General features: G+C 41.1%; 1 protein-coding gene across 1 annotated transcript; it reads right to left on the bottom strand.

The window, feature by feature from the left end:
• Positions 1-255: 255 nt before the first annotated feature.
• Positions 256-9,390, bottom strand: DPPA2 (developmental pluripotency associated 2). The gene is made up of 7 exons (XM_008522127.2): positions 9,257-9,390; positions 7,299-7,446; positions 5,198-5,358; positions 5,053-5,106; positions 4,392-4,653; positions 2,280-2,475; positions 256-399 (listed from the first exon to the last, which is right to left on the bottom strand). Exons 1-7 carry the CDS (start codon positions 9,287-9,289, stop codon positions 294-296), a joined length of 960 nt encoding a protein of 319 aa, XP_008520349.2. The 5' UTR covers positions 9,290-9,390; the 3' UTR covers positions 256-293.
• Positions 9,391-12,779: the final 3,389 nt, after the last annotated feature.

Genomic DNA, 12,779 nt, shown 5'->3' with positions numbered 1-12,779 from the left:
GGCCATACTGAAGTGGTGTCCACATAGCAGAACCAGAGGCATTCAAAACTAGAATATACAACTATGTACTGGGGGGCTTTGGGGAGAAGAAGGGTAAAAAACAAAACCAAACCAAATTGTATTCTACATAGCTAAATACTTGAAGCAGCAGTAGCATCACTTTTTGGCAAACCTCAAGTACAGAATCCCAATATTCCTATCTGTACTCAAAGCATCAGGCAACACTGGATAGCTAGGACACCTTACAGCCATCACTGTGATGCAAGTCAATTTAACTGCGGGCTCTCCACCATTTATTCTGTATTAAGACATGGCCCATTCAAAAGGAATGATGTTGCATTCACACCAGATTGCTTCTTTTTCTTCATTGTATTGAATCTTCTCATCATCTTTTTATTCCTATAAAGCAAGTCAGAAAAGAATTTTGAAAAATTGTTGGAATAAGATAGACTATTTGTTCCATAACAACCCCTTGAAAACGACCAATAAAATAAGGAATCTACTTCTGGAGTTCCTGAGTAGTTTGCCCCATCACCTAAGGAGGGTGGGTAGAAAGATTTTACGTAGTAAACAAAGGAACAAGATGGTCCACTCATTCTCAGGGCTCGTATTCTGTATGCTAGTCAGTTCCACTTCCTTTATCTTTATACTTTCCCATGGCTTCCCAGAGCTTCTCACATCCCCTCCCACACATGCTCATGGTTTTCCCATTAAAAAATAAAAAGAAAAGGAGAAGGAAGCAGGATGCAAGCAAGCTCCCTTGATATTATTGTCTCAACTGCTCTCTCTTCCTTCTTGGCTTAGGTGGTAGAGCTTATCAATATGTCCTGCTCCCAGTGTATCACATGTTACACTCCAACTTACCATTGATGCTCTCAACCTACTGTCGAAAAAGCCACGAATGTCATCCTAAATTAGCATTCCTAATACTAGTGCGTTAATCATAATCTTACATGGCCATCTCACTGTCAACCATTTCCTTCTAAAACTCTCTGCCCTCAGCTTCCTTTCCTCACTTATCTCCCAAGCTCTAACTGTATACTTTTTATATCTCCATTGCCCACAAGCCATTTGAATTCCTATATACTCTTATGTACAACTTGCATGCTAATGACTCCCAAAGATGTTTACCTCTAACTCATACTCTCAGAACTCTAGACTAATGTCAAACATGGTCCACACATCGCACATTCTTCACCACTGATCTGGACTTCTTCCTTCCCTCCATCTGATAAGATAGCATCCTCTTCCCTTTATGACTACATCTCTTAAATTTATCCCATTCTTCCTAAATTCTTCACCAAGGTCCTAAGTTTTATCTTTCCAGATTACAGTAATATCTTACTTATCTTCCAATCTAGTCTCTGTTGAAAAATCAGTCCGCTTTCTTAAAAAAAACCCTCAGTTTTCTTCCACACCTCTCTCACATTACCTCCACCCGATTCCATCATCAAAAGCTGAATTTTGTACTCATGAATGGACCCTACGAGTTCTATGATTTATATAAAATCCACAGCAGTGTTTATGTTTATGCCCACTGTATATTTTCTTAGAAGAGGGTATGTAGTTATCATTATATCTCAAAGGAGTCTATGTCCCCAAAGTGAAGGAGCAATAATGACCCACAGGACAATATATGAGACCTTTAATACAGATATAAAACCTTCAGTGGTCTGCCTCTCCCCTGCCCAGACTTATTTGTCAATACATGCTCCAATCATATTGACCCAATCATATTGACTTATTTGCAGTTTCTAAGTGAGTCACATTCTTTCATTTCTATGTGTTTGTATGGGCTATTTCTACTACCAAAATGCTGAAATTGTATTTTCTAACTGGTAGGCTCTTCCGCAGTACATCTGAAGCTTCCCTAAGCTGCTCCAATGTAAGTACTATCCATACATTTTCATAGCATCTTACTCATTTTCATTCCAGTATGCTACACGGATTTTGTTTTACTAAGGTTTGTATCCCTAGCTAAGTGTCTGACGTGGTAAGAACTCTAATTTTTTTTTTTTCTTTAAAACTGGTCTCTACAATTGAGGCAGTTAAGGTCTTAATTTGTCAGATACTTTGTTAAGGTTGCTAAGAAGCAGCCACATTTGCCTGAGTTCTAGTCCACTACTCAGTTCTTTTTGCTTCCTATTTTTGCCTGATCTATATGACAAATTAAGAAAACGGTATGTTTGTCCTCTGCCTTCTCCTACTAAATTATTCAGAAACCCATTTAGACATCTACTTTTCTGTGTGCCATGCTTACAAAGATACTTAAGGGTTACCTCTGAGCACATTCAGGGCATAACATATTATCTTCCAGGTCTGGGGATGGGAACGTGCAGGCTGGTAGCAGGAAGAGAGAGATCATCCTCCTGGGAGTGTCAGGCACCCAGGTCTGACCTGCATGGAAGTGCAGGCGAACCCAACCTTTCGTGTCTGCCCAGAGAGGTCTGCCATGGACCACACACCACCTGACACCTGGGGAGGGAAAGAGAAGGAAATATAAACAGTTAAGACCAAGTAACAGTGCCCAATCCAACCTCTCAGCAAGTCACTCTTGATTTTGCTCTTATATTCTGTTGATGAATCAAGTGAAAGAGAAGCATGAAAAATCCAGGCTAAAAGACACTGTAGTCTAACTTCACAAATTATATAGTACAAGAGACAATAACTATTAACTTTTTGGAATGCTTGCTTTGTACCCAGGATTTTGCTAAGTGGTTTACATGTATTAATGTATCTATTCTTTTTTTGTAAGGAAGATTGTTCCTGAACTAACATCTGTACCAATCTTCTTCTATCTTGTATGTGGGATGCCACCACACCATGGCTTGATGAGCAGTGTGTAGGTTCGTGCCCGGGATCTGAACCCGTGAGCCCTGGGCTGCCAAAGCAGAGTGCACAAACTTAACCTCTATGCCACCAGGCTGGCCCCGATACATTTATTCTTAAGAACATTAACATTTACCTTCTATTTATTTTTCTTATTTACAGACAAGGTAACTGAAGCTTATGGTGTTAAATAGCATAATTTTCCCATAAATTTCCCAGGTATTCTGACTCACAGCCCATTCACCAAACCATGACATTATACAGCCTCAACTACCGAAAACAGGCAAAAGGGTCATTGTTTAAAAGTATAGGGAACAATCTAATTGGCAAGACAGGATATTGCAAGAAAAGAAGGTAAGTTTTACAACATCAAGCGTCTGAAATTAAAACAAGGGAGTGGTCACTCTGGGTTTAAATATCTATAAATACAGAGTATTTGTAGGGATCTCTCTCTCTAGTCTGACTGTAAAATGAGAGTAGAGATTACGTGTGTTTAGCACAACATACCCCGAGCTGGGCACACTCCTGGACGACAGTAGGTTCTTAACAACTGCTGAATCAAGAGGAACTGAAAGGACGAGTAAGTATGGGATGCCACTAGCTCATGTGGCACATCAATGAAAATTAGAAAGTGGAGTGTCTTTGGGGAGGCAGTCCTCCTGACACAGCTTTGTGGCTGGACGGTGCTTTCGCAAATTAGCAAAAGGTGCCAGTTCCCCCTCAGTGAAGGGAGTGCAGACTGGGGAGAAGGCAGTAGGCCAACTTCAGCTCCCAGTCTTCCTTTGGCCTGGGTTCCTTGTGTAGTGAACAACGTGCCTCACCATCCAAGTCAGTTCTGAATAAAAGAGGATCCAGAACACTTCTGAGAATGGGGTGGAGAGGAAAAAAATTCAAGCCAAAAAAAAGGGAGAGTGACTTTGTGCTGGTCTGAGATAGGGTCTGCTGGAGACAAAACCAAAAATACCGAGAGAGAGGGGCAGGAGTTGGAGAAAGGTGGGGCTAAGTTATTCTCACAATTTTTTAAGAGGACAAGGGCCCCAAACATTTTATTTTTGCCTACTTTTGATGTGCCAAGTTGTATTTCATAAGTCTCATGATCATTCTATGCAGTAGGAGAGTTGTAACCTTCGTGTTACACATCAGGTTAACAGGGCTTAAGCTATGTAACTCGCCAAGGCCATGCATCTAAGTGGTAAGACCAGGATTTGAACCAAAACTGTTCAGTTCTAACCCCCACACTCTTATTCACTGTTATGAGGCCTTGAGGAAGGGAGAGCAGGGAAGACCTCAGGCTGTGGCTGACCCCATTATCAGATTATGCTTTCTTCCCATCTTAGAATTCGGCTTAGTGATGAGAAAAGGTCACCCCTCAATCACCTGGTCTGGAGATCCACCCAGGCAAAACTTAGCTATCTGCCAATCAAATAATAAGCCCTTTATGAACCTAACATCCAGTCACAGACTCTTTCATTAACTTTCCCTTTTACTACCTCTCAGTGTTGGAGTAATACAAGTTAACTTTCTTTCTCTGGAACGGTACTCACTCTTGAAGTTGATCTTACCAGAGGCTTGTGGCAGAAAGGTCTCCACAGAAGTAGGAATGGGACATGAATTCATAGCCTTAGGTTGAACGGCTCTGGCAGCAATTCTTGCCCACGCTGCCAACATGGCTTCCTGCGCTGAAGTGATTACTTCAACTATATTAGTCCCTTCCTCTCTCTCAGGCTTCTTACAACGTTTCGGAACCCTTGCTCTCTTGGTCACCATCTTGCACTTCCCCGAACATGACTGAAGTTTGGCCTCCTGTGGTGTTTCAGGAACATTCTGCAAATAGGATTCATTATGAGTATTCTGCGAAGTGCTACTGCCATAGGACTTTGTGTCCATTTTGCCGTTCTTTATACATTGGCCCACGTGTGTCAGCATAGAAAGAGTTTAGGAACGTCAGTTCCCTCAGAGCAGTGTTCTCAACTGGGAGAAGTTTTTGTTTGTTAAAACCCTGTGTGTGGGTGGAGTAGGGGTTGCTATGACACCCAGTGGGTAGAGGCTAGGAATGTTTAGGCTGCTACGTGTCCTAAATGCACAGGACAGCCTCCCAAACAAAAAGAAATTATTTGGCCCAAAATGTCAATAGTCTTGGTTGAGAAATCTTGCCTTAGAGATACCACATATACAGAGGTGGCTGGAGGAACAATTCACACCGCCATCACGGTCCTCACTCACCTGTTTTTGTTCAGAGTACGCATGCTCCTGGAGCCTCAGATAAACCTCTATTTTCTAAGGAAATTAAGAGGACAAATAAAAATTAAAAGCCGACAAAGCTTCCCATACTTGCTCCGGGCAGCGAGATTCCCACCAGCGTACTCACGTCGCCATCAGTACTCAAATGAAATTGTTGGCACCAGTTCCGCAAAGTGTCCCGCCGCACTTTATTAATCGGAGGCAAAATGGCCGGCAAGGGAAGGATGGGTGCTTTACATCTGGGTTTGGGGCGAGTTTTGAATTGTTCATTCGTTTGAGGAAGATGAACTGAGAAAAGAGAACCATAGGAGTAATAATTTAATATTTCTAAGATTCTTCATAATTTTACGAAGTTCTCACTTATTTCTCGCAACCCAGTTTGCATATATACATATCAAATATTTTTCTTCATATTACAAGTAAGGTAATAGATTCAGGAATTAAAGGATTAGCCTAAGATCACACCACCATCAAAATGGCAGACCCAAGACTCAAACCTACATTTTAAAATTCTAAATTCCATGGTTTTTACACTATATACAGCAACCTGTTGGGGTATTTTTTGCAGCCATCAGCAACTACTTGGATAGACTATTATACTGCATTGGTCCTCCAAGTCTGGGTTTTAGACCAGAAAATATCAGCTCTCTCTACAGAAACAAAAAAGCCGGCCCCAACCGACAATGGTCCTCATTCTGCCAGCCTGCCTCCTTATTCTCTGCAGTACCCTGTCTCATCTCATTCTGCCTACCTCTAACCTGTCACTATCTACTTCATCCTAAAGTCCTTGTTATTGGCCCAGAAAATGAAATTGTTCTGAGAAAACTTATTTGATGCCTTTATATGAAGCACTGAGAACAGATACAAAAGGTCATGGTATTAAAAGCTGCTGGATATTTATTTATTTACTTATTTATTTATTTATTACAGATTTTATTTTTTTCCTTTTTCTCCCCAAAGCCCCCCCCCCCCCCGGGACATAGCTGCATATTCTTAGTTGTGGGTTCTTCTAGTTGTGGCATGCAGGACGCCGCCTCAGCGTGGCTCGGTGAGCGGTGCCATGTCTGTGCCCAGGATTTGAACTGACAAAACACTGGGCTGCCTGCAGTGTAGCTCTTGAACTTAACCACTCGGCCATGGGGCCGACCCCTGAATATTTAATCAATAATTACTCACCAAGCAAATAGAAGATAGCTTTCAAAATTATTTAGACTTCTAAATACTGTATGATCCCATTTGTCTGTGGAATCTAAAAAACCTGAACTCATAGAAACAGAGTAGATTCATGGTTGCCAGGGGTTGGGATCAGAGGGTGGGGGAAATGGAGATATATTGATTGAAGGGTGCAAATTTTCAGTTATATGAGTAAGTTCTGGGGATCTAATGTACAGCATGGTGGCTATAGTTTAAATTTGCGTATTTGAATTACACAAATTCCGAGCTACTTTGTATTCTTGAAAGTTGCTAAGAGAATAAATCTTCAACAGGGGGAAATAATGTAATTGTGTAAAGTGATGTATGTGTTAACCTATTTTGGTAGTCATTTCTCAATATATACGTGTATCAATGATCACATTGTGCACCTTAAAATGGCACAATGTTATGCATCAGTTATATCTCAGGAAAGCTGGGAAAAATTAGTCTTCTTATGAGGTATGTAAAGTATGTATTAACCAAAATGAAGAGAAGATTGAGCTTCATGGGTTGGGAATTTAAACTCAGATCTAGCTGCCCTGTAAGACCATGCTCTATTCAGAGCACTCCACATGCCTATTTTTTTTTTTTTTTTTGAGGAAGATTAGTCCTGAGCTAACTACTGCCAATCCTCCTCTTTTTGCTGGGGAAGACTGGCCCTGAGCTAACATCCATGCCCATCTTCCTCTACTTTATACGTGGGATGCCCACCACAGCATGGTTTTTGCCAAGTGGTGCCATGTCCGCACCCGGGATCGGAACCGGCAAACCCCAGCCCACCGAGAAGCACAACATGTGAATTTAACTGCTGCGCCACTGGGCCGGCCCCTATTTTTTGTGTCTTAACAGCAAGGCAGTACACGGCGCTTAGCAAATGAGAAGTATGGGAGTTTGAGCCATCTTGCATCACGGATGATCACAGTGAGGTTTAAGCTAGGTGTTGTATAGTCAAAGGATAGGGAAGAAAAAATCTTACTTTTCCGAGGTTCTCAGAGCTGGAGGGGCAGCACACTGAGCAATCCCCGTCCTCATACCTTTGTCATCTGTCCTAGGCGTCTTCAGGTTGACTTCTGAAGTCGAAGAGACACTTGATTCCATTTGATGTTCTTCATTATGTTCCTCACTAACTGGAACCAATGTGAGAATCACATTTTCTTCATCTGATTCCTCCTCAAAAGAATTCTGGAAAGGGAAGTGTCAGTCACTAATTCTCATTTGATGCCATACAACTAAACTGCTTACTTGCAAGGACCAACTGATGGATAAGAAACTGACAAGCCAATAGGTGGACGGAGAGAAGACTTACTGAGATTCCTTGAATGTGATATTGATCAGCAGGCCCTTTATTAGATTAAGAGAAACAATAAGGAAATGGGCAAAAGCAGATTTTCAAGTGGGTGATAAAGAGGAAATGGAAGGGTAGGTTTTGGGTTTGGAGGACCATTTCCCTCATGGCCTTTCCTTTCCATCAGCTAAAACACCAAATACTTTCATTTTTATCACCTAAATCTGTATGGAATGTGTTCCTGCCTTCCCATCTTCTATCACACGATTCCAATTCAAGCTGTCATCAACTCTCACTGGCAGATGCAATAATCTTCTGCTATCCCCAAATCCATTCTGACTCCATTCTTTCTGCAGATTGCTCTCCTGCTTGTGTAAAATACTTCAACGGCAGGTCATCGCTATTCTTGTTAAAGACAAAACTCCCTCGGGTAGCCTACAAATTCCTGAATAGTCTGGCCCCTGCCTGCCTCTCCAGCTCACGACACCTGAGCTTTCTGAGCTCCAGCCATACTGGCCTTATTTCAGCCCCAGACCTGAGAGGAGCGAATCTGTTTTACACTCTGTTGCAATCACAGTACCTAACACAATGCCCAGCCCAGAGTGAGTGCTCAGTGTTGTTTTAATGATTTAATGAATGAAAGAGAAAAGTGGACAGGCAGGAAGGAAATAACATTTACGGGTTTTGTACAGTACACACACACTGTGCTAGGCACTTTCTGTATTTCTCTTACCTAATCTTCATAGCATCCTTGTGATTTATTAGCTTTCCTGTTTTACAAATTAGACACTGAATCTCAGAAATTAAATGACCACTGGCATAGAGTAACATAAGCGTAAGTTTCTGAATATAGCCTTTCCTCACAAATCCAAGGGTGAATAAACTCCATTCCAGCCCATTGTAACATTCTCTCCCCAGAACAGCAGTGTCTGATGCAGCCGCGCCCCTCCCCCTATTTAAATCTCTTCAATGGTTACCCATTGCTCTCCCACTCTTTGCTTGCATGTCGTGATTTTGCATTTGTATACCACTTTTTAAAGCACTCTCACACACACATTCACTGGTCAGCTTCAAAAAAAGCCCCCCTGACATTATGGGGGGACATTACTCCACTCTAGAGAGAAGTGGGGGCTCAAAGCAGCTATATCACTTGCCCACAAGCATGTACTTAATATATACTGACCAATTCGGTCTTCCAGCCTGGTACAGCAGTCCCTGTAAATAACTATGAAACTTTCTCAACTAATTTTCCAGGACTACCCAAGTCTAGTCTGGAAACCCATTTGGTACCAAGGCCTTTGGGAGTAGGTTACTTGTTACTCCTGGAGGAAAGAAACCAGTTGGTCACTTTGCTTTCTGACCTTCTCCATATTACCCTTTTCCACTTAGCTCTCCATTTCTTTATTTTATTTAGTTATTTATTTAATCTTGCCCAGCTACAACATATCTGTGTACAAAATAAGTCTCTTACTTTGGGCGAGGAACAGAAATCTTTACTCTCTCCTTTTCACTCTCAGCCAAAAACACACAGAGCCACAATTACGTGAAAGAAAAGTAATATCCACTTGAAAGAGGTGGAGATTCCAAGATGGAGACTTCTTACGTCTAGAAATTCAGATTCTTAGTAAGAAGGAGACATATGCCAGCTCTAGAAAGATTTTAAAAAGTGAATCTGTAGGGAAATTAATTCATTCAAACTAAACTTACCTTCTCGCCGCCATCGTAATTTGAGTTTGCCATTTCCAGGAACGCGCGGAGGAAGGCAGGCCAGCACTGTTAAGGAATCTGCAGTTTACTCCATTTAACCTGAGGGTTTGTCGCCTGATTTCTCCTTTTATAAGCAAATGTCTCCTTTTACTTCCTGTTTCCCAGAAGCGCTCTCTGCCTTCCTCCCCTTTCTCCCCTCCCTCGTTATTTGACAGTGTGATAGTCTCATCGGTTTTGTACTGTGTCTTGTCTATTAAGTGAGAGTTGAATTATTGAGTAATTAATATCACCCCTAATATTTAAAAAAAAAGATTTTTGTCTTTATTCCCTTAAGGTGGGACTTGGGAACTGGATGTGACAAACTTGCTGACAAGTTACAATGGAATATACAGAGTATTTTTTAACACTTCTGGGGCAATATTGGTGATGGATTAAATGATGTTATTATGGAGGGAATAGAAAAAAGATTCAGAGGTATTTTATAACTGATTTATGCCCATGGATGTGTCACTCTCTGGGAGATTAGATTTAAATTGTCAGGATTGGATAATCTCTCCTTGAGCTAGTTCTAAACACAAATATTAAGCCTGCAATGAGCTGGGTAGAAGGCAAGGGTTTGGGTGTTCAGAATCAGAGCAGCAGGAGCCAAAACACAAAGGCAAGTGATGGACTAATAAATGCAGAAGGAATGCAAGCACTTGAGGATTGCTGGAGCATAATGTTGGAGGCAGGATGTGACAAATGACAAGGCTGGCGAAGTCACAGATGTTTTCATAGATCCCTCTAAAGAGCCAGAGCTTCCAAGGAAAATATCATTCACAAACAATATGGCAGCACTGAGATACAGTGCTCTCACAGTGGGCTTTCTCTCCCTTTAGGAAAATGATTTGGACCATCAGTCTCAGGACCCAGGGAGCCCGAGTCAGTTTCATTTAGTGGTATACTATAATCAAAGTGTGGTGTGCAAGGGCTCGGCTTCAGTTCACTGAAGAACTGGTTGGAAAAATAAATTATGAGACTCCACCCCAGGCCTCCAGGATGGGACCTTTGAGGGCGGGACCCAGGTATCTGCCTTCAACAGGCCTTCAGGGTATTTCTTATGCACCTGAAGTCTAGAAGCAGTGGCTAGATCAAGGTGTGACCAAATAACTTTGGATTAGGCAGATAATGGTTGGAATCCTGGCTCCTCCCTTCCAGGATGGAAACTGAATCAGCCCTTGGAAATTCGGCCAAGAAAGCACTCCATCTAGCCACCTGGGTGTGGCCCCACCTGATGGGCTTTTTCTGGGTCATTAGAGGGGAGCTGAACTAATTGATCCCAGTGCCTTAGGCTGGGACAGGACTTCAAGTGGGAAGACCATTTCGTGACCATATCTTCTTTTCTTTTTAGCACTTAGTATCTTATTTGTTTTCTTGGTCTTTTTCTCCTGCTTTTTGAAAATGATATATTATGGGAAACGTGTACGAAAGCAGACAATAATATCATGCATCCTCTTGTGTCTATCATCCAGCTTCAATAACTATTGACTCCCAGCCAGTCTGATTTTATCTAAACCACCACCTATTTCCCCTCCCTTGGGTTACTTTGAAAGAAATACCAGACCTCATATCATTTCATTCATACATTCAGAAAAAAAAAAAAGACTTTCTAACTATAATTACAATATCTTCTTCATACCTAAAAATAATTTCAAATAATTATTTAATATTATCAAACTATTCTGTCTGTTCAAATATCCAGCGGTATTTAAATATCCAATTGTCTCACATATTTCCTCTCATTTTCTTGTTTTAACAATCTTTTTGAATCAGAATCCAGATAAAGTCTACACGTTGTGATTAGTTGATATGTGCCTTAAATTTTCTTTAATCTATAATTTTCCCTCCATCTTTTATTTTCCTTACAATTTTCTGTTGTTGTCCTTGTTACTGTTTGAAGAATTATGTGAATTCCCTGTAATTTCCTGTCTAGATTTTGCTAATTTTATTTGTTCCTCCATTTAGCCTATTCTTCCATGCTCTGCATTTCTTGTAAATTGGTTTGATCAGGTTGAGGGATGGCTTTTTTTTTTTTAACAAGAACACTCCCTCCCGCTTCACTCATCTCATCATTATTCTTTAAACTTATATATATATTTTTAAGTATATTTGACATATAACGTTGTGTAAGATTAAGGTGTACAACGTGTTAATTCGATGCGTTTGTGTATTGTAATACCTTTGCCATTGTAGCGATAATTAACATCTCTATCGTGTTCTTTAAGTGCCAGTTTCTTGGAATGACCCTCAAAGAATTTGCTCCCGTTATTCTCTCACTTTTCCTTCAATGAATTCATTTGAATGTCTAATTCTATGTATATTTGGGATTTTACTTCTTTAACTCCATCTCCCCTGCTTAGACGGCAGGCACCGGAGAGCAATGGCCAGGTATGTTTGGGTCACCCTTGGTCTACGCAGAGCTTTGTACTGTGTCTGGCTCCAAATAGAGGCTCAATCAATGCTAGTTCTTCAGATTGCGTCAGCCTCCACCTTTCCCCCTTATCGCACCCAACCCCCTTCTGAGTAGATGTCTCTCTCTGTGCTGCTGCTAAAGGACATGGTGTCAATGCTGATCACAGACTGACATGACTGTCTCCTACCAGACTATGACACGCTGAAGTTCTCAGACTCATCTTCATTCTCCTGGTGCTCAACACAGTGCCTAGTTCAGAGAAGGCTCTTAATCAGGTGAAACGAATAACTCTAAGTCATATCACACCAACTTAAGTTGGGGGCTCGGTATATACCTCAGAACTCAAAAGCAGCCACTAAAAGGATGCTAAGCTATAAAAAGGCTGTAGGGTAGAGATTTAAAAAAGAAAGAAAAAATTGTTTATGAACACCTGTGTTCTATATTTCTTCCAGTAATAGACAATAGTTCTGAAATAAAAATGCATTACAAGGGCCGGCCCCATGGCCGAGTGGTTAAGTTCGCATGCTCCACTTCGGCAGCCCAGGGTTTCGCCACTTTGGATCCTGGGCACGGACATGGCACCGCTCATCAAGCCATGCTGAGGCGGCATCCCACAGGCCACAACTAGAAGGACCCACAACTGAAAATATACAAGTAGGTACGGGGGGGCTTTGGGGAGAAAAAAAAAATGCATTACCTATTTCAAATATATTTTATATACTATATTGTAAGTTAAATATTTATAAATACATTCTATTTATTGCTTAGATAAGTGCTTTTCAAAATCCCTTTTTTTTTTTTTTAAAATCAGAAGAACATGCTCTGTAAAAGTAAATGTTTCTGGAGCACCAACATATAATAAATAAAAGTGGAGCAACTCTGGTTGGGAAATAAAAACCCGTAGGCATCCCACAGAACCCTACGCTTCTGAGAAAGTCTGGAAACTATGATTTAGTATCACTACCGGTTGAAAGAGACAACTACTGAGGTTTTGGTTTTCTGAGGAGAAGAATGAAAATTGCACTGAAAGATGTTCCCAACTTTGCCACATCATTCATTTCAAGAAATTCC

The sequence above is a fragment of the Equus przewalskii genome, chromosome 18 (genome assembly GCF_037783145.1).
Source record: "Equus przewalskii isolate Varuska chromosome 18, EquPr2, whole genome shotgun sequence".
Lineage (NCBI taxonomy): Eukaryota > Metazoa > Chordata > Mammalia > Perissodactyla > Equidae > Equus > Equus przewalskii.
The sequence above is the reverse complement of the archived record's forward strand: the minus strand, read 5'-3'. Positions and strand labels throughout refer to the sequence as shown.

Coding starts and splice junctions, on each gene's coding strand:
- DPPA2 (XM_008522127.2), bottom strand. CDS start 9,289: ATGGCAAACTCAAATTACGATGGCGGCGAGAAG. Junction 2,476..4,391: donor CTTTCTGCCACAAGCCTCTG/GTAAGATCAACT, acceptor TTCCCTCCCCAG/GTGTCAGGTGGTGTGTGGTC. Junction 400..2,279: donor TGCCCTGAATGTGCTCAGAG/GTAACCCTTAAG, acceptor CTTGCTTTATAG/GAATAAAAAGATGATGAGAA.